General features: G+C 43.7%; 1 protein-coding gene across 7 annotated transcripts in view; it reads right to left on the bottom strand.

Moving 5' to 3' along the window:
• The window catches only part of Zranb3 (zinc finger RANBP2-type containing 3), a 153,778-nt gene that overhangs the window by 7,356 nt on the left and 124,457 nt on the right, over positions 1-21,965 (bottom strand). For all 7 annotated transcript variants that reach the window (XR_015047694.1, XM_085840768.1, XM_085840775.1 and 4 more), the window contains 5 exons: positions 15,207-15,612; positions 12,022-12,219; positions 6,804-6,898; positions 3,898-3,999; positions 2,591-2,733 (listed from right to left, as the gene is read on the bottom strand). Coding sequence is in view for 6 of the 7 variants with exons in the window: in XM_085840768.1 (XP_085696894.1) it covers positions 2,591-2,733; positions 3,898-3,999; positions 6,804-6,898; positions 12,022-12,219; positions 15,207-15,612 (944 nt within the window). In the remaining variant the exon portion in view is untranslated. The remainder of the gene's footprint in view (positions 1-2,590; positions 2,734-3,897; positions 4,000-6,803; positions 6,899-12,021; positions 12,220-15,206; positions 15,613-21,965) is intronic.

Consider the following 21,965-nt stretch of genomic DNA (forward strand, 5'->3'; position numbering starts at 1 on the left):
GAGCTCATTTAAGAGCCAACTCAATGGCTGCTATTCTGGGTCATTTCCCATCATCTAAAACGGACTACTTGGAAGCTAGCTGCAGGACTCCAGCGTGGATGAGGCCTAGAGCTGGTGGAGCATAATCTTGTTGGGGATCTATTCATTTCTTTCCAAGACTCCCAATATTTAGTACATATGTCTTTGTGTGTGTGTGTGTGTGTGTGTGTGTGTGTGTATGTATGTATGTGTGAATTTATGTTTGCAAGTGTGTGATAGCAGGTATGTTGCTGGATCACTTTCTACTTTATTTACCAAAACATGGTGTGGTTCAAATATGCTTGGCCCATGGGAGGTAGCACTGTAAGGAGGTTGGAGGAATATGTCACTGTGAAGGTAGGCTTTAAGGTCCTATGCTCAAGCTCTGTTCAGTAAGAGAGCCTCCTCCTCCTGACTGTCTTCTGACAGTCTAGAACTCTCAGCTCCTTCTCCAGCACCATGTCTGCCTGCATTGCACCATGCTTCCTGCTATGATGATAATGGACTAAACCTCTGAAACTGTAAGCTAGCCCCAATTAAATGTTTGTTTTTATAAGAGTTGCCATGGCTGTGGTGTCTCTGCACAGCAGTGACTAAGACACGGGGTCTCTTTCTGAATCTGGAATGTCTGCGGGTTTGGCTAGTCTAGCTGGCCAACTTGCCCCAGGGATTTCTGTGTTTGTGTCCAGAGTTGACTGCTGGGATTTATGGCAGGCTACCCTTTGCCCAGCTTGTATATAGGTACTGAAATAGGAACTTTGCTCCATATACAAGCCAATTATGCACTGAGCCATGTCTTCAGCCTGACAGTTAATATTTTAAAGACAGGATCCAGCCCCAGCCCCCACCCCACTTTGCATTCGTAGGGAGTGAAGTTGATGTTTCTCCCTCATGCCTGCTGGGCTATAGGTTTCTAAGAGGCTCTTAGATTAAGTTCCTTTCAAAAGTACCCAGGCAGGATGGCAAGGAGGAAAGAGAATCACCCTGGTCTTCCACACCTGCTCTCTGGTCTGCCTTTATTCCTAACACTGCCAATCGCTGAGGCTCCACCACAGGACACCAGTGCTGCTAAGCTGCTGCCCTCTGTGGCTACAAAGGTTTACTTGAAAGACGTTCCTTTCTCTTCTTTGTGATCAGTCACCGAGGTGTCTCTGTGAACGCTGAGGAGCTTTCTGCACTCGCCTCCTTCCATTCCCACATCTGATTTTAAATAACGTGGACCCTAGGGGTGTTCTAGGGTTCTTATAATCTATGATGTCTTCAGACACTGTGGCCCTTAAGACAGTTACGTTCCCCTTCTGGGAACATGGAGCCAGAGGAGAGAACTAGATCCTCTGCAACTGAAGTTACAGATGGTTGTGAGCCACCATGTGGGTGCTGGGAACCAAACCCAGGTCCTCTGCAAGAGCAGCAAGTGTACTTAACCCCTGGGCCAGCTCTCCAGTCCCCTACTTACTAATTCAAGTGGAGGAAGGTGTATTAGGTAGGTTTAGTAATCTGTGATCTTCTCCAAAGAAGGAACGCTGCTACAAGACAGCTGGCAACTTGCCCTGGTACTGCTCACTCCATGCTAAGAGACCCAGGACTATGATCGCAGAGAGGTCCACGGAAGAGAAGTGCAGGTGCTTACAGTGTCAAGTACAGACATTAGGAATGGACTCTTGGGGAAGACAGAAGATGAGCTATACATGTGTCACGATTAACCCTTATTTTCCAACCGTGGACCTGACAGTTATTTTACACTCCTGGGAACAGGTAGTATGTTAAAATAGAACCAACTCGGGCTGGTGAGATGGCTCAGTGGGTAAGAGCACCCGACTGCTCTTCCAAAGGTCCGAAGTTCAAATCCCAGCAACCACATGGTGGCTCACAACCACCCATAATGAGATCTGATGCCCTCTTCTGGTGCGTCTGAAGACAGCTACAGTGTACTTACATATAATAAAAAAAAAAAAAAGAACCAACTCTTCTACTGTAGGGTAGACAGAGTCCTGGGGCTTGCTCTGAAGCCCTAAGGGTAAAAAGGTCTCTAGTTGTTAGTAACTGCCTAAGGCTGCTTAGTAGGTCGCAGGTGTGTCAAGCCCTGCTTCTGGCCTCTCTGTCAATGTGCAGGATTCCAGATAAGTGAAATCCAGACAATCTGACTGACCCCTTCCAGCAGATCTGGTTAAGTTCATTACTTCTAGAACTATGTTGCTATGAAATAACATAACCACTATTTTAAGTATAATTCTCCCTCTCTCCCTCCTAACCTCCCCCTCTCTCTTAAAACAAGGACTCATGTTGCCTAGACTAGCTTTGAACTTCCCATATAGTTGAGGACTGGCTTGAATTCCTGATGTCCATGCCTCCACCTAAGTGATAAAATGACAAGTGGGTAACTGGCTTATTCAGCGCTATGAAGGAACCCAGGGCTTTGTATGCTAGGCAAGTACTCTACATCAAACTATATCCCCAGCATAATTTCCTCCTAATTTACCAAAATTTCACTACTGGTTCCATGAGGTGCCTCAGATCTATAGAAACGGCCCTGGAAAACAATATACTATAGGATGCAAAGAAAAGGACTTACCTTCTAGTATTATTTTCCTTGGCTTGTTGCTTTGTGATCTCTTCTGAAGCCAGCAGTGGGCTGCAGAACAGCTGACCACTTTTCCTGAGAACTCTCTGCTTCATGGCAGTCAGACTACTCCACTCTCGGACGAACCTTAGAATCTGGTAGTAAAGAAATGAGGAAGCATTAACAGTTCTCGATGCAGCCTCCTCCGAAATCCAGGTTCACAACACGAGAGAACTGATCTTATGGTATCCCTCAAACAGGCTGAGTCCTCTAGCTTAAGTCTCTCTTCAACTTGATAGTATTTCCCTGTTATAAACCTCCTATGTCCATCTCAATCCCGAGTGCCTAAAGGCACTTCAGCAGCCAGGTACGTGCTCTAAACACACAGGCACCAACAGTGACAGTGCGTTCAGAGAAACCTGAACAAGGTATAGACCCCAGCAGCAACCTGGGAAAAGCTGGCCTCAGGGAAGCAGGTCCTGTGGGGCCACAGGGGACGATGCAACTTGTGACACTCACACTGTATTAGATGCCTCAGAATCAGGTCAGATGCCAGCAGTAAATCTGCGTCACTGGGAAATGGTTACCATGATTGTGGATAACTGGTTCACTAACTTTGGCTTTATTATCTACATATCTATCTACTTATCTATCATCTATTGATAAATCTATCAATCAGCTCTGTAGCATATATCTATGTATCTACATATGCATCTAGTCAATCTATCTGTCTCTGAGGGTCAGTATTAACTGATGCCAAAACCATAGCTCCCGCTACCTCTTTCTTTCAACAGGGTACAGCTGACCCCCGAGCAATGCTTCCTTCCCACGATCAGAGCAGTAAAACCCAGAAATAAGCAGGCAGAATTCCATTAGTCTTGTAAATATGAATGGTGCAGTGCACAGTGAAGTTATGGCCTCACTCTGATCATGAGTCCAGAGTCCCAGTGTGGCATCATCCTGGCTCCTGGAATGTGTCATTGTTAGAATTTATCCATAAGAGATAAGTGTGATGCTGACAGATACACCATAGCTGCTAATCCTCCTATGAATGGGAGGGACCCGGCATGAGGATGATTCTGCCTTAAGCAGCAGCAGCAGCGCTAGGTGTGATCACTCATCAAGGAAACAGATTCCACGTTTATTTTTAGCACCAGTGGAATTTAATAAACACTGACTGAATGGATACGAATGTAGCCTGCACTTTGACTCTGCAATAAGCCATGAGGTTTTCTTTCATTAAAGTAAAAAAATCATCTCTAAAGTTATGAAAATAGTTTTATTTAAAATAAATTAATTTTATTCAAAATTCTTCTTACCAGAGAGCGATTCTGTTTTAGTTGAAAGGTTGCTGGTAAGTCTTCCCAAAGGTCTAACTTTATATCCAAAGGAATGAAATTACAGTTCATTGGCTTTCCATCCTGATAAGGGACGAGGAGACACTATTAGTGCACTTTAGGCAGCAGGTACGCGTAACTACTTTATAGCAAGAGTCTAGTTAACATATAGCATGACCAGTCTCCTCAAATAGAAACTGGGGGGCATGTTCTAGACAAGGGATACCCAACAAGAGTCCCCCGCAGAGCTGAGGTGAGTGGGAGAGGCCTTCTGCCTGTACATAACCCAAGTTTTCCGTTGTCCCCCTGGATGTTGTACTTCCCGCCCCGACATAGTTTTCTACTGCCTAACTTGGGACTATACGTGGAGATGATGAGAAACTAAACACAGAAGAATAGCAGTGCGACCCTTTCCAATTCCCAAGTGATGGTCTTTATAATATCAGAGCATCACTCCAATCAAAGCACAGCATTGATAAGCATCCAAATATCCCTTCTTTATTATCTACTGTTATTGGCAGGAGGGGAAGGGAGACAGACATTCTAGAGACTTATTTTAAAATCTGCTTTTCCAGAGCCATTTTCCACTGCTGCTCCATGAAGTTAATGGCCTGCCGGGAGAAGAAGGTGGAACTGCCCTGAGGAGTGGCATCTCTAAGACATGGGTGAACGCCATTCCTGCTTAATACAGAGGACTCACTAGATCCACAGCAGCTTCTCATATCCAAGCTCTCCTGATCAAACAGATGCTAGCGGTCCACAATCGTGTTGGAAGAAGAAAGCTATGGAGGCTTTTATGACGTGCTGTGTACCCATGTATGTAGTTATGTAATTCCAAACCCTGGCTGTGGGAGTCTCCTGTCAGTGATCAGTTCTCTTGTGACACAGGGCATTACACTTCTGTTACTGACTCCTCCTTTATGCAGCACACTCTTAGGTAGTGACCTAGGGATTTCACAAACTTCTACTAGTGTGCCTCAGTCCCTTGTATTATAAAATGGTAAAGTCTCGTCTCCACTCAGTTCCAGCTGTGAAGAGCTGTCAACATGCCCCGCTCCCACCACTTTTATCTAATCTACAGGCTCCACAGGGTGGGCTGGCATTCAGGCCTACAAGGGCACCGAGTACCGCCCTGCTTGGTCTCTGGAGGCTCCATCTCATTGTGGTTCCCACAGTGGATGTTGTGTGGTGATTTGGTATCTGTGCAGTCATTTCCTTCTGACTGAACATGGTTATATGGCATACCATATATCTAATCTCCTTTAGTAGAAAACACAATTGAACGTAGTTTGGTCAGAAGCTTTTTTTTTTCTTTTCCTTCCTCTACCCCCTCCCTCCTCCCCTCCCTCCCTCCCTCCCTCTTTTCTTTTGTCCGTTCTTTCTCTTTCACTCATTCTTTCTCTCTTTTGTTTTTTCTTTCTCTTTTGTGTTCTCTCTCTCTCTCTCTCTCTCTCTCTCTCTCTCTCTCTCTCTCTCTCTCTCCCTCTCTCTCTCTCTCCCCCTCTCTCTCCCCTTTCTTCAGTGCTGGATATCTAACTCAGGGCCTTGTGCATGCTAAGCAGAGCAGCGACACCCTCAGCACCATAAGTTCTGTTTTAAAAAGCACTCCTTCAGGCTGGCAAGATGGCTACGTGGGGACAGGAGCCTGCTCCCGAGCGTGCTGAACCACAGGCTAGAACTAGAGAATGAAGTCCTAAGAGCTGTCTCCCGACCTCCACACATGTGCTATGGCACAAAAATCTTCCCCATACTAAGAAATGTAATAGTGAAACAATATAAAAAGCATTCTTTCAATAGAATAGACAATGTAAAATTACAAACATGATTTGTACATCTAAACTAGTAAGAAATTCAGAAGTGAATGAACAGAGGCATTTAAAATCGCTGCCAACTTTCCCACACTTATATGAGTGTAGAAGGTATAGAAGGTTTGTAAGACCCTCTCAGAGGTCCCACACCATCACAGCTATTTTGCCATATGGGAGGGGGGGCACTATCTGCCTGTCAAGCTCTTGCTCCCTTAGGATTGTCCGAGTGAGCTCTTCTTAGCAGCTTCATGTGTCTTGCTGAGTCAAGATCATGCTACAGTAGCCTAGGCTGGCCTCCACCCAGAGTCCCTCCTGCCTCAGCTTTCCTGGTGCTGGGACGATAGACATGCACCATTACACCCCGAGCCGCTGTCCTCGGCTGAAGCCAGAGAACTACTGAGAACTGGAGTGCTGTTCTTCTCAGCACAGCACTCTGCTTTAGAAAAGACAAGTCATCTTAAAAACACACATTATTAATATAAATGTTAGTATAAAACTGAATAATACATGACTATTTTAAGTGTCCTCATTTTAATACAGAATGGAGTAAGTGTCAATAAATATAACCCATATCAACAAGAGCTTGTGGGGCCTTCCACACATTTTCATCACACAGAAAGCTCCTCAGACTAAAAAGTGAGAACTTTGCTAGCCTAGGCTTCTGCAGGGGTCTGAGTGTTCACTCCACAAAGCCTTCTCTCTAACTTTCAGCACAGAGGGGCTTTGGGAGGTGGGGGTGAGGAAGGTGGAGATGACAGCGGGGCAGGGACTTGGGAGGTTATAAAAATGTTGCTTCTTACAGGGATGAGTTTTATCTTTGCACCAAATCCTCCCTACATTTTATAGCGGAGAAAATGAAGCCAAGAGCAGCTGTGCCTAAGATCACACTAAACAGTAACAGGGAAATCAAGGTCTCTTTCTCTGAATTCATAACGAGTCCACTTTACCTCATGTTGTCTTTAGATTTCACAAAGGAATTTGATGCCAAGCTATGTGGAGGCAAAAAACTGGGTTCCTATCTTACTGTTAAGGATGTCCACTGTCTTGGATCTTGTGGAACAGGATCTAGGTGACACTTACCTTGGTATAGAGGTGGATCCGGTCGGTGTTTCTGCTTGCACAAAACATGAAGGTCTCACGCACTGGCAGAGTGCTGACTGGATTATTCAACTGCTCTGATAAAGAAGAAAAAGAGATGCTGAAAGGCCTGCCTACTCTGTCTAAATTAGATGGTTTGGGGGTCCGGAGAGATGGCTCAGCAGCTGAGAAATTTTCTGTTCTTTCAGATGACTGGAGTTTGATACCCACTTGAATAGCTCACAATTACCTGTAACTCCAGCTTATTGGCCTCTTCTAGCCTCTGATCATCCACTCACACATGGTTAAACACATGCTCAGACACATAAATAAAATAAAATAGCTTTTTTACTATTCTGCAAGGTAGAATGATGAATAGCTATATATATAAAAAAAATCAACACACTTGATCAGCAATTCATGTCTAGACTTGAAATAACTAACTCCCAAGGTAGGTCTTCTAAGAGCATCAGCATATACAGAAACTGGGGCTTTCTTTGTTAATGACTGAACAAGAAGCAAATAGATTCAGACTCAGCTGAAAAGATATGAGTTAGTCAGAAGGGACCCTTCCCTCACACCAGAAGTCATTACCAAACTTGAAGGGTTTAGAGTCTCTCCTCTTTGCTGAACATATTGCATCTGGGACTAAACAGTCCCCATTTGATTATCAGCATCAGGACAGCTTTGCTGAGTGCCACTGATGTGCCTGGTTCCCTGTGGCTGCTGTCTCATCCACAAGGAAATGACTAGACGTGCTAATTTCCTAATCATTACTTATAAGTATTTTCTTAGTCTCTTCACCCAGAACTCTTCAGAAGGGACAAAAATTATGGAAGCAAGTCTACATAATAACTATAGTCAAATATGCTGAGGCTGTAGCTGAGTGGTAGAGTATTTGTCTAGCATGCCCAAAGACCCTGGGTTGGATCCCCGGTACTACTAAGTCAACCCCCTCAAAAACACAGGTTAAATAATGAATGCAGTTAATGCCTTCTAAACACATCCGGCCCAGGAAGCGTGCTAACTACTGTCCTGAGTGCAGCTCTCACAAACAAAAAGCACATTTTAACAGGAGGAATCTCAGCACATAAACTTGCTCAAGAGTAAGAGGGGCTCCAGAGTTTGTACTCTTAAAATGAATTTATTATTTGTATTTACGAGTATGGTGTATGGGTGTACCTGTGTGAATTTATGTGCACTGTGTTCATCCAGATGCTAGTAGAGGCCAGAGAGCACTCGATCCTGAAGTAGAGGGACAGATGATTGTGAGCCACCTGATTTGGGTGCTAAGAACCAAAGTCAGGTCACTCTTGGTCACCTGCTGTCTCTCTAGCTGCAGAGCTTATACTCTCAGCTCAGTGTCAGTGACCTCTGAATGTTCTAGAAGCTTGGCTCTGCTCGCCACTCCACTAGGCAATGTCATCAACATACTATTTTCTAGTCTAGGCCCTGGCTACTTTATAAATCCAGTTTGTGACTTATGTCTATAAATGAAAAAGAAACAAAACACCCCAAGAACTAGGGATTGAAAGGGCAAGGTAAGCATGGTCAGGGCACAACATGCACACATGGAACTGTCAGAGTGAAAAGTCACTAGCTTGCACAATTAATGCATGTTAATGACTAAAAAACATTTCTGAAATTAGTGTCTGATGTCGAGTGATAACAATGGCATGTTGCAATCATTATCACCTAGGTGGTAGCTGTGAGCTCAGTCATAGCTACAATACTACTGTCACTCAAAGCCACACAGGACATACACGCAATGCTATTATATGTATTGAATTTACTTAACTCCAAGACTTCTACATACTTTTCAGTATGGGGCTGGGGAGATGGCTATTAAAGTCAGCTGACCTGAGTTCAGTCCCTGACTCCTACATAAAGATGGAAGGCAAGAACCAACTCCACCAAGCCATCATCTAGCTTCCTTCCATGCATACGCCATGAGACACGCATGGCCCTCAGCCATCACGCACAAAATGATAATAATGATAATAATAATAATAATAATAAATTAAAAGCTATTTTTTAGTATGTTCTGTAATCAAAAGGAGAAAGGATAGTATGAAAAAACCAGGTTACAGAGCAGGAGAACACAGGTTTCAAACTGCAAAAGCAAATTCTTAGAAGAATGACCGACCTCTCTCACTAGGAAGCAGCTTTATATTTGGTTTGTGGATATGTGAATAGGGTCACCTATTATATACCATACAAACAGCTGGAGGCTGAAGACACTGCTGGTCTGCACCCCTCGGGACAAACAAAAGTCACAGCCAGAGGTGGCATGTTGGGTTTTGGCTAAGGTACTGTGTCACCGTTTAATGAGAGCTGTCTGCAGACCGTGGTCAGAAGAGCGCTTTGTAATCAGCGTGTCTTTATATTTGAAGATCTATGTGTTAATGTGTAAAGATAGAAATCATTCTTTGATGAAAGATATTTATAAGGTCAGTGCCATAGTAGCTGATACTTCTTGGGGGCTGAGAGTTGCATTATGGGAACATACCCTCTTCAGTGTTTCCACGAAGCATTATTTGATTGTTTGAGACTATAGATGGAGCTGACACAGCTCCCCTCCCTGTCTGCATGTTTCTAGTTAGAATGGAACTACAGCTCCAGAACAGCATGGATCTGTCTGGCTGTAAAAGAGGGAATAGAAAGAAAAATACAAACAAACAAACAAACAAACCTTCTTTCTGTTGGTTTCTCATGGAAATCCACATTTACTGGAAAGATCTGTAATGTATCTCTTGGATTTGTTCAGGTTGATGAGCTGAGAGCTCAGGAGGAAGGAAGCAGGGACAAGCACAAGGGAAATGCTAGTGTGTCTGCAGTGGATGAGGATGATACAGATCTGCAGGTTGTGTGGATTTATTAAAGAGTGTGTGTGTGTGTGTGTGTGTGTGTGTGTGTGTTTGTGTGTGTGTGTCTGTGTGTGAGCACTCGTGCAGGTCAGAAGACATTCTGCTATGTGGGTCAAACTCTTGTGGTCAGGGCTGGTGGCAAGGGCCTTTTCCTATCTACTTGCTGGGCGCAGCCTTGGTTTTTTGAGACAGGATTTCCTGTAGTCCAGGCTGACCTTGAATTCACCATGCAGCTGAGAACAACCTTGAACGTCTGTCTTGCTGCTGTACTGCCAGTGTGCCAGTGTGTACTGCCACACCTGGTTCATGTTTATGTCCAGCTAGCAACCCAGCATTTCCTAGCTCAGCTGACAACTGTCCAACAATTCTCAGACTAGCTCACTGAGTGGACGCCATCCTGGGCCCCAGGCTTCACTGGCACCTGGGATTGGTCTTGCAGCTGGAACAAAGAAACTCGAGACACACAAGAAGAGAAGCCGTCTCACTGCTGACTATTGTGTCTATTTAAAGGCCATGAAATCAGATCAGACAGCATGTACTCTAAGACACTTCTTGGGAAGACTCTGAGAGAAGGAAAAGGAAGGCCAAGGAGAAAAGGAAAACGGCACCCCTCACTCCGTTTTGTTTTGAGATAGTTTCCCTGTGTAGACCTCAAACTCAGAGATCCACCTGCCTCTGCCTCTTGAGTGCTGGGATTAAAGGTGTGTGTCACCACTGCCAGTTAGGGTTTTTTTTTTTTTCCTTTTAAAAAGATTTATTTATTTTATGTATGTGAGTACATTGTAGCTGTCTTCAGACACACCAGAAGAGGGCATCGGATCCCATTACAGATGGTTGTGAGCCAACATGTGTTTACAGGGAATTGAAATCAGAACCTCTGGAAGAGCAGTCAGTGCTCTTAACCACTGAGCCATAAATGAACATTTCATTTTGAAGCTATGAATCTTACTCCAAGTTGTATCAGTGTTAACAGCTGTTAACATAGAATGTTTTTAGGGGCCTCATCTAACAATTTAGAATGGTTTTAAGATGTATCCCAATCTGCATGTTACTAAGTACGTCAAAAAAGAAACGGATCCCAATTTACTCAGCATTTGCCAGCTGGCCCATGTACAACTACAGGCTGGCATTTAGTGACCACCATAGCTACAAGCAATGCAAACACGAACAAGCAATAAGTAAATACAACCTCAACACCAAGGGCTCTTCATTTGGTGTCTGTATCTGTGTAGAATGTGTGTATCTGCACCTGAATGCTGGGTTTAAAGGTGTGCATGTCACATCTAGTCCTGCACATGGGTGGTGAGGCTCAAACTCAGGAGTCTATGCTTGCAGGGCAGGGCAGTCTATGCTTGCAGGTTTACCCACTGAACCATCTCCCCAGCCCTGTTCAGAGAACACTGAAACACTTTCCTTGTTTCTTAAAGAAAAAAGAAAAAAGAAGAAGAAGAAGAAGAAGAAGAAGAAGAGGAGGAGGAGGAGGAGGAGGAGGAGGAGGAAGAAGAAGAAGAAGAAGAAGAAGAAGAAGAAGCAGCAGCAGCAGCAGCAGCAGCAGCAGCAGCAGCAGCGGCTGATTGAGCTTAGCCATCTAGAAGAAGAAGAAGAAGAAGAAGAAGAAGAAGAAGAAGAAGAAGAAGAAGAAGAAGAAGAAGAAGAAGAAGAAGAAGAAGAAGAAGAAGAAGAAGCAGCAGCAGCAGCAGCAGCAGCAGCAGCAGCAGCAGCAGCAGCAGCGGCTGATTGAGCTTAGCCATCTCAGAGCATTCACTGCAGAACAGAGTAACGATTTGTTACCTGGCTGCTGGTTCCTCTCAGTCTGATTACTGTGACCTGATGCACTACCCAAATAAAAACAGCCCTCTCCCTGTCAATGAGCTTGCTGTGGTTGGGCAGGGCAACGTTTTGGTGGAAATAGCAATTTACTGGTTGTGATGCAATATAGTGTTGATTCCAGCAGAGAGCCATCTGGTATTTAAAGATGATTCTGAGAATGGTGGGTGTTTTAACATAGAAGGTTCTTAGGATAAAGTATCAATCACAAACTTAGTAATAGCGTTATGCATTAAGGTATCTAGAACTTATTGATTTAATTGGTTAGTTTTGAAACAGGGTCTCACATAGCCCAGGCTGGCCTCAGATCCACTCTGTAACCAAGGATGACCTTGACCTTGAAATCTTCCTGCCTCTTCCTCCTGAGTGCTGCGATTATAAGCTTTGGCCACCACAACTGGTTCATACAGTGCTGGGGACTGAAGCAGTAGACTCAGGCATGGTAGCTAAGAACTCTACCAACTCAGCCACATCGCTATCCCCGACACGGTTACTATCTGAGCACTAGAGACAGAAGCAGGACGTACCAATCCCTGGCTGAGATGGCAGTCTGTCTTCCCCTCCACCTTCCAATGCCTCTTCCTTGCTATTAGCCGACTGCTCAGCTTCCAACCGTTCAGGGCATTGCTTTTCACACTCCAAACCAGCTTGGTCACTTTTGGAGGTGCTTTCCTGAGCAGCATCTTCATCACTTTTGTTGTTATCCTGAAGATGGTTGAGGCCAGCTAGGATTACAAAAATATAGTAATTTAAATATAACAAGCACAGATTAAAGGGTCACAGCTCAATTTTATTAAAAAAAAATAAAGTTAACAATGTTTATTCAGACTTATAAAACATTTATCAGGAAGGGACTGTTTGTCTTGCCTTCTGAAGGTTCCTTTCAAAATGCATGGATACAGAAAAATGTAATCAAACAATAAAGAGTGTATCTACAGATGAGGAGGGTGGAGAGAACCGGAGGCAGGGAGGGCAGCGAGGAGAGGGTAGAATCCAGAACTGGAATAGAGCAATAGTAGATTATTACACATAGCATAGGCTGACAGGGCTATGTCTGAGAGCCCTATCTAAGCTCGGGGCTGCTGCTGAGCCTAGCCCAGGGGTTTACACCATTGGATATACTGTGGATGGAATTAGAGAGGATTATAGACCTTTAGACAGAGGATTAATGATCACAGTCTGACTCCCTTGCCCCCAGGTCTCATCATGTAGCCTTGGCTGGTTTGGAACTCATACAGATCCATCTACTTCTCCCCGCAAAGAGCTATGGTTAAAGGCATATGCAGCCATGCCTAGCTGATGCCCATTATTAAAGGGTGTTTCTGACTGTTCTGCAAGTAAAGATTCCAAAGGGTAAGAGGGGAGGATGCTACTTGGTCTTGATAAAGCTGCTGATGGCTTTCAGTGGCAGCAACAGGCCTAGGAGTTGGTATAGTCATGAATTTTGGAGTTTAGCAACTGAGAGAAGGTGAGGAGATCAAAGATACCATTGATACTATTTTCAAATTTTTAAATTTATTTTCATTTAATGCATATAGATATTTTACCTGCATCTATGTCATTGCACCATTTGTGTACAGGGTTCGTGGAGGCCTGAAGATGGTATCAAATCCTCTGGGACTGCAGTTAAAGACTGTTGTGCAGTTAAAGCCATGTGGGTGATGGGAAGCTGGGTCCTCTAGAAGTATAGCCCAGACAGCCTGCCTGCCCACCGAAGGTTGACATCTGGTGTCTTCTTCAGTAATTTTCCACTTTATTTTGGTCTCTCATTGAACCCAGAGTTAACTGATTTAGCTTTGCTGGCTAGCCAGCTGGTGAGTTCCAGAAATCTGTCTTTCTCAGTGTTCCCAGGGTGGGGATGTATGGTGTACCTGCCTTCTGTGTAGGTGCTAAGATTCAAACTTGGGTTCCCCACCGCCCACCCCCCCGCAACCACCACCACTAAGACATAGTTTCTCTGTGTAGCCCTAGCTTTCTTGGCTCACTCTGTAGACCAAACTCAGAGATCCACCTGCCTCTGACTCCCAACTGCTAGGATTAAAGGCAGCACCATGCCTCAAACTTGGATCTTAATGCTTATGCAGCAAGAAGCTGACTACCTCTTCAGCCCTAAGAATTCTAGCCTGGAACATGTTAACCTTGAGGACCCCACTGGGTACCAGAGCAGAAATGTTTTGTAGGTTACATTGGATAAAACCACTCTGGCACTCAAATCAGAGATATAAAGTTGGGCAATTTCAGCTGTTGGTTGTTAAATATTATCATTCAGTGTATACTATGCCTTATTGATTTCAAAGCAGCTTTCACAAACTGCAGCAACCATATGGCTCCTTTAATGTTTTTGGATTCTACTGTTTCTTCAAGAGTTTTAAGAAAGCAATATTAAAATTTTAATTAGTATTCATCCTGCCCTTTAATACCTTGTGGGTACAAACAAATCAAGGTATGAGATCATTATGCCAATTGTAATAATGTAAACCTGACCACTGTCATGTTGAAATGCACTGTTACTTGACATTCTTATCTTTTCCCTAAGCAGGCTACTTCATGCTCACAACTGGAGTTTATTTTTTCAGGTTTCTTGGCAGGCTGCTTATTCAGTCACAGGTCTAGAAACTTTCACTGTTGTTCCTAGCATCAAAAGGGAAAGTGAGAACTACCAAACACATAATAAACTAGGATTTTTTTTTTCTAAGCTAGTCCCTTTCTACTCTTGCTGTGAGCTGACTTTACAAGTTGTTTTATTTTGATTGCACCAGCTGGGATTGCAGGGGGTCACGTTAACTGTGGCAAGGACATCGCATGGAGAGAGTGTGTGGTTCTGGTTTGGTTTCAGAGAACATAACAAACACAACTACCCAGATGGCCACTTGTCAATCTTGATAGAGTTCTCAGAAGTGAGAGAGCAAAGACTCCGATTCTGTACTTTCCTTCAGATTAACACTGAGAGGAGGAGGAGTGGGAAACTATAACATTAGAGTTCTCTTAGTTCTGTCCTGGCTAGAGCCTGCTGTTAGAAGAATGAATATATAGGAGAACCACTGTGAACAACTATACCATTGTTAAAATAACCTATTTCTAGTTTCCACAACTGTCAATGTGGCATTTTTCATTGCCATAAAAATATTCTCTGGAACTGAAAACAGTGAGAATACTAATATTTCTGATATTTTTCTGTTACATTGTATTTATTCTGCATGTTTGTATTGGTTGGATTCTTTTAATAAGACCTGAAGGAGAGCTTATGAGTTGTCAAGCAAGAAATATGGCACAATGAATACTGAGCAGGCCAAGTAGTTACAAAATGATTCTATTTAAATATAAAAACCATCTAATTTCCTTAAAAACAAGAATATCTACTTCTTTCATAACAGCAGGTCTGTGATGGGCAGCACATTTGCTACCATAGCAACAAGGCTTCTCCTGCCCACTGAGCTCACATCCTGTTGACATTATTCAGAAATGCCCATTTGTGCCAAGTTAATGCCAAGCCAGTGGCACTCAGAATATATATTCTTGACAGAACTAGGAGTCATTCACATTCCACAGGGGATGAATTTACAGTCTTTACTCAGTGAAATTCTTATTCTATTTTAAGGGCTGTAGGCCCTGCTGAGTCATGGGGCACTTCTGTAACACTAGTACCCAAAGGCTTGGGTGGTCTTTAGGGCACCCTCCCTGCCAGCCTCACCTCTACCTTCTGTGCACTCACCAGCTCTGCTCCGAGGGTTCTCACACATCTCACAGTATGGAAGGCCTGGGTTGTTGAGGAATGTGCAGAAGCCACACTGCCACCCCTTCTCAGGAAGGGCTGGAGAAGCCAATGGGGGCTTGACCTCATGGACAACTTCCATGGATGTGGCTCTGGCTTGCAAGGACGGTCCTTCCTTCAGGGCACTGCTGTGGTCCTCGGTGCTCAGGGACTTCAACCTTTTAGCTTCAGGCTCACACCCATTTTTGTCAGCAGTGCTATCACTTGTAGCCATTTTTCTAGGGTTCGAGGCCACTGTAATCTTCTCCTTGAATGCCTCTGGGTCATCACAGGTCGTTTCCAACTGTCTCCTTTTCAGTTTTGGTAAGAAGAATGATCGGATATCATGCTGTTTCTCTTTTTCAAACTGAAATCAGCCAACAGTTATGAAATGAGGAAACAACTGTTCTTCCTAAATGAAAGAACTTAGCATTTTCATTAACCAGACTGACTGGAAATGAATCCAATTATAGTGTCACTCTTCATAAATACACATAACTCAGTAGAATGAACACAGTCATGCACTGAATGAATATAGCCACATGCTTCCTATGTGTCTTTGCTTAGCATGTACTGTGTGCTGAACTCATTCAACCCTTATGCTTGCCCTGTGAAGGAGGCTTCGGGTGAGGAAATTAGATAGAGAAGTTATAAAATAGAAATATACTTTATACACTATCTTCCTTAGATGCCCATCTGGTAAAAAGGGGAATTGCATATGTAGAAATTTTAGCAAATAAAATAGTATTTTAAGTCAAAAACCTAGAAAAATACTTCCATGGCCAAACTGTAAACACACTGTATATAAACTATATGATACTCATATTAAAACATTATACTGACCAGGAAACATTTTTCAAATAGCATTAAAATATTTATTCTGACTACTACATGCATATGCATACACATGAATGTGCACTCCCACATGTATTTCACATACCCGCAAACATACAAACACACAGACACAAAGCACACTGACACCCACAAATGAAAAAAGAAAAGCTTTCCTTTGTTTTCAAGGGTTTCATTAACTTCTAACTTAGTATTCTAAAACTTCATAATTACCTACATCTATCTGTGTCTATATAATCTATAAGCATATGCCTCAAAATTCTACTTGCACTCAGGATACTCTATGCCATGTGAATAACATTTTTCCTCTTGTACATTTTCATGATTTCTTTGATAATTTCTTCCTTTCCATTTTGTCTTTCCTTATTTCCTGGGATCTGTTAGTCTAATGTTGGGTGTGCTATCCTTGGCATCTAATTAGTCTCATGTTTTCCTTTTCCCTCAAAATTATTAAGCTTTCCTCTGCTTAGCTTCCCTCTCAGGTACAGAATTTTTAAATTTGGCAGCCATGTGCATTTTTAAATACGTTTATTTACTATGCATATGTATGATGTGGATCTGTGTGGACACTTGGGTGCTACAGTACATGTGTGGAGGTCAGAGGACAGCTTGTAGGAGTTAGTTCTCCCTAAATCTGTGTCATCAGGCTCGGTGGCAAGTGCCTGCCTTCCTTGGGTGAGCCATCTCCCCAGCATGGTAGTTGCTTGCATTTAGCACCTAACAGTGGCTTCTTGTTCCCTGTTCCTTTTTCACAGGGTTCTGCCTTCACTCACATTTGCAGTATTCAAGTCTGAAGCTCCTAGCCAGAGCTTTTGAAAGGTTATCTTCAGTATCTGTTTTAGTGCTTACCTATTACTTCCTTGCCCTTTCCTTCTAAGACAGTCAGTGGCCCTTGGTTATGCCTTCACATAAAGCGCAACAGGGAGGAGGCTGGTGAAATGGTTCACTAGGTAAAAATGTGTACTGTGCAAGTCCCCCAATCTGAGTGCAATCCCTGGAGACCTCAAAGGGAACCCCCAAATGCATGGGATGGAAGGGCTGCCATGCAACTCAGGACACACCGGGCTGAGCACATCCTGGTTGCATGCGGGAATTAAAAATGTGCTGGGAGGGACCTGGAGTGATCATAACTTCTCACTCTGAACTCCCAGTTTCTGACTTATTACATACAAGATTGATGTCTTCAGTTATGAAATAGGAAATACACGGAGATAAACTGGTTAGCTGGAAGATCAAAAGAAAAGAGGGCAGGAAATAGCATGCTTAGACATATGAGGCCCTGTGGGTGCTGGAATAAGTTTGAGGAGGGGCAGGAAGGAGAGAGAATATGGATAAATAAACCAGTGAGTGAGAGTATGAATGAAAGAGAGTTGGCCTGGACATCTAGGAACCACTCACATGCAGGTGGAGAAGGCAGCAGGAATGAATGTCCAGCCACACGGAGGCAGTTTGAGAAGAGAAGAAAAGTTGAAATGAAGACAGGAAAACATTAAGGATGGATGAAGGCAAGAAGTCAGATGAACTCACACATGGTAAACAGGGGAAGACTTAACCTTCCATGTTTAAACCCAGTGCAGTTTCAACTCAGGTGTGTGTGTGTGTGTGTGTGTGTGTGTGTGTGTGTGTTGGGGGGGGGGGTGATGCTCTTCAATTTTGGGCTGTTTTCCTGGGCTACTTTTGCTTTTTCTATCTTTTCTTCCTGAGCCTTCCCCCCTCTCCTTTTCTGGGTGGTTTCCTCTTTATCTTTTCTTTCCTTGTTAAATTATTAATTTTGGCATTATAAAATATTAGTTTCTGTCCGTTTGCTGACCTTTCCTTAGTTTGTTTCATAGACATAATAATTTCTTTTCTTTTTCTGTGGCTATTAAAGACATTTCTGCTTTGTGTTTTTCTGCTCCCTTCAGGTCACTGTTTGCTGTGTTGGTGGCCCTTTCTTGGCATAGCGAACCCAGCTTTGCACAATGCTGGTGGCCTCTCACTACCACAACAACTCTGAAGGATCACATACAGGGCCTGAAAGAACGATTTCCTTAGTTAAGCTATTGCTAGAAAGATTTCCTTCCCATTTATTATTCTGCAGAGTGTGCACACATGCAGTGCATGTATGTGTGTGTGAGGGAGGTCAGACGACGGTGTGCAGGGCTTGGTTCTCGCCTTCTACCGTGCACTTTCCCAGGGTTAAACTCAGATCAGGAGGCTTGGCAGCAGGGATCCTGATCCACTGAGCTATCTTGCCAGCCCTAATTACACTATTTAATGTGTCTGCTCATATTTAAGAAGTTACACAAAGAAGTCTTTACAGTATAGCTATCAATAATGGTTCTGTTGAAGACCTTATAGCTCCAAAGAGGATTCTTGGTCTAGTATAGTATGGTTGGGTCCTCAAATGACACACAGGGAGCAGATCAAACAAAAGTGATAAAAAGTCTTACATTAACTGAAGTCTTTCCTTCCATCTGTTTGTTTTCAATTTAGTGAGATTGCCCCCAACTGCCTCTTTTTCTTAGATAAGCAGTTTAAAACTGTTTTTTTTTTTTTTTTTAATGAAAAGCAAATGAAGCACTTTTCAGTGGGATGGCTATTCTTGGTTGTCAACTTGACTACATCTGGAATGAACTAAAACCCAAAATGGAAGGCATACCTGTGAGGGATTTCTGCTTAATTTGAAGTAGGAAGACCACTTCTAATCTCGATCTCTGAGGTAGGAGAACTTGCCTTTACTTCAGATCTTTTGAGAAGGGAGAAGACATGCCTTCAATCCAGACCTTGCCGTGGGAAGACACACCTTTAACTCAGATCTAATCTGGGCCTTGCCTTCTGCTGGAAGCCTAGGTAAGAACTTAGAAGGAAGCTTTGCTCTTTGCCTGCCTGCCCTTGCCTTTCTAGCAAGTCCATTCCTTCACTAGCGTTGGAGCCTACTTCTCAGGATTCCAGGATATACCTAAGTGTAGGTGAGACATCCGGCCTCATGGACTGAGCTACTCCTGGACTCTTGGACTTTCCTTTCACAATCAGCCATTGTTGGATTAGCTGGACCACAGCCTATCAGTCGTTCTAATAAATCTCCTTCCTATACAGATAAAGACTCACTCTACAAGTTGTTACCGAACCCTGACTAATACAGTCAGTATAGTTAGATATGAAATGCACATTGGTGAGCCAACACATACATTCAACTGTGTTTAATCCTATCAGAATCTCTTGACTGAATCTCTCTGTTTTACTGCATTATCATTTTTGTGTGCCCCTGTGTGGAAGCCTAAGATGTAGGTTGCCTTTGTTGATCACTTTCCCCTTTATAAGTGGAAGCAAGGTCTCTTACTAAACCCAGTGTTCACTGTTTTGGCTTTTTGGGTTGGCTAGCCTGTCCCGATGAGCCACATCTCTGCCTCCTTTGTGCTGGGGTTATATAGTTGGGTAACCGTGCATACCAGACTAGTGGCTTCTGGACACCTAAGCTCTAGTCCTCACACAATTGATTCTCTCACAAATTCATCCCTAGGCCTCTAGTCTACATTTCAAATAATTAGACTTTCCTTCCCAGCTCACCATCAAAAAAAAAGTGTACCAGACTTCGAAAGCAGTCTTCCCAACAAAATCCCTTAAAGAGATCTTCCCACAATGAATTCTCAGGTCTTTTGAATATAACAGTTCCTTATTAAGTAAGCAACTGACTTATGCTATTTTTAATTTATTTATTATTATATGTAAGTATACTATAGGTATCTTCAGACACACCAGAAGAGGGCGTCAGATTTCATTACGGATGGTTGTGAGCCACCATGTGGTTGCTGGGATTTGAACTCAGGACCTTCAGAAGAGCAGTCAGTGCTCTTAACTGCTGAGCCATCTCTCCAGCCCGACTTATGCTATTTTTTTAAAAGATATCTTTTTATTACATTGGGAGAGTAGCATTTGAGAAATTCTCATTTTTGGCTAAAGGGAATGGAGAGGGTTGCTCAGTGGTGAGAGACTGCAGTCAAAACTAGAAGTCAGCCTTTGCCATGCTAGCGGTCACCAGTAGTGTGTGGTAGTGAGGAGGTGACTCAAGTGCATGTGCTGGTCTGAAACCACTTGCCACTGGGTATTACAGACTGAGACTTCAGCAAATCAAGTCCAGGAAGGAGGAAGTGGCTGGAAATAAATCACTGTAATAATTTCTCAAACCAAAGGATATGCCAAGAATATAATTCTTGCAAATAGTGCGTGATCAGTGAGGACTCTAGCTAATTTTGTAAGGATGGTTGATTTGGATAATGAGGAAGTCTGTCAGAGGTAATGAAACTTACATACAGTATCTGGCTGCGGGGCTGCCAGAAGCGGGAAGGGCTGGCCAACCAGAGCTTTCCTTTACAGCCCTCAGTTAGAAACCTGATTCCTACCATCAGCTGAACTTTCTGATTAGAGCCTCTGGGCAACTGAGGAGGAAGTTACTGAGGAGGGCTTTTATGACATGGAGCAGCTATGACTGGCAGGAAAACAAAGACAGAAAATCTCTGTGATACATCCTAGAGGTAATTATATATGCTGGCTGGGAACAGAGAAGGGTTAGTGATCTATGTCCTTGCAAGCCACAGACAGCCTCTAGGGTCTGGGAAGCCTCTGCAACTGACCGTATACACTTGTTTGAACCATGCGTGCATTTTGTGGGAGAAGGTCTTTATTCCCTTATGGTCTCAAAGGAACTCAGGATCCAACTAAGGTGAAGTCATGAGAATACAACATCTTCAGACACACTTATGGTGTTACTAGCTCCATTTCCCTCACCTTGTGAATGTGGGTAAAGAGGGACTGGGTGTTCCCAAGTGAAAATGCACACTAGTAGTAAAGGAAACACACATAGGAGTATATGGCTCTATGTGTTGCAGTTGTGCATGTGTGTGTATGGTAGGAGCAATGCTCCTGACTCTACAGGAAGGCTGAAGGACACTGCTGTATCCTGTTGTATTTCTCTCTGACTTGAGCTCTCTCCCTTGAGCTAAGGCTTCTCACTAAACGTAGAATTCACCACTTTTCAGAAGGGACTGGTAGGTAGCAAGCCCCAGTGGTCCTTCTATGTTAGTTCCCCACAGTGCTGAGGTTGTAGGTGTTGGGGGCCATGCCCAGCCCTTTAAGTGGGGGCTGGGAATCTAGACTCTGGGCTTTGTGTTTGCACAAGTACTCTTATCCACTGAGTCATCTTCCCACCCCAAGGGAACTAAGTGTGAATTTTATTTTTTCTTTTTTGAGAGAGGATATCATATATCCTGGGACACCACTGTGGTGGGACAATGGGTGGAGGCCACCATTTCTGGCTTCCTGTTTTGCAGAAGTAGCTGAGTACTTGTAGATTCCTCTGGCTTCAAAGGCTAATCCTTTAAAGTGTGATGGGCACACCTGCAGGGTGACTCCTGTGCTCTGCCTGCCACTGCAACTCTACTCTGAGAAAGAGCTGGCACAGGAGTGGTCACACAGCGGAGAGTGGGACACTGGATGAGGTGAGTAAAGAAAACATGCACAGAGTCCAGGAAACCACTGTACCAGGAGGATGTAAGGAACTCAAACGTAGAAGCTGGAGAGGGCGTAGGGGGTTGAGAGCAAGGACTCTTACAGAGGATTCAAGTTTGGTTCCTAGCACCCACATCACACCGTTCACAAACACCTGTAATTCCAGCTCCAGAGGTTCCTACGCCTCTGGCCTCCATGGGCACTAGTACTCCCAAGCACACACCCATTCACACCCACACTAACAAAGCCAGACAAAACCTTAAAGAAAAAGAACTCAAAACACCATGCAGCTGAACACAAAATACACTGTCCTTAGTACTTGGAGATGAGACGCAGTGATGGCACTGTGTACAGACAGGACATCCAGCAGGCAGGCAGGTG

This window comes from Mus caroli, unplaced genomic scaffold, assembly GCF_978045245.1.
Source record: "Mus caroli unplaced genomic scaffold, Mus_caroli_1 scaffold_1, whole genome shotgun sequence".
NCBI classification, from domain to species: Eukaryota; Metazoa; Chordata; class Mammalia; order Rodentia; family Muridae; genus Mus; species Mus caroli.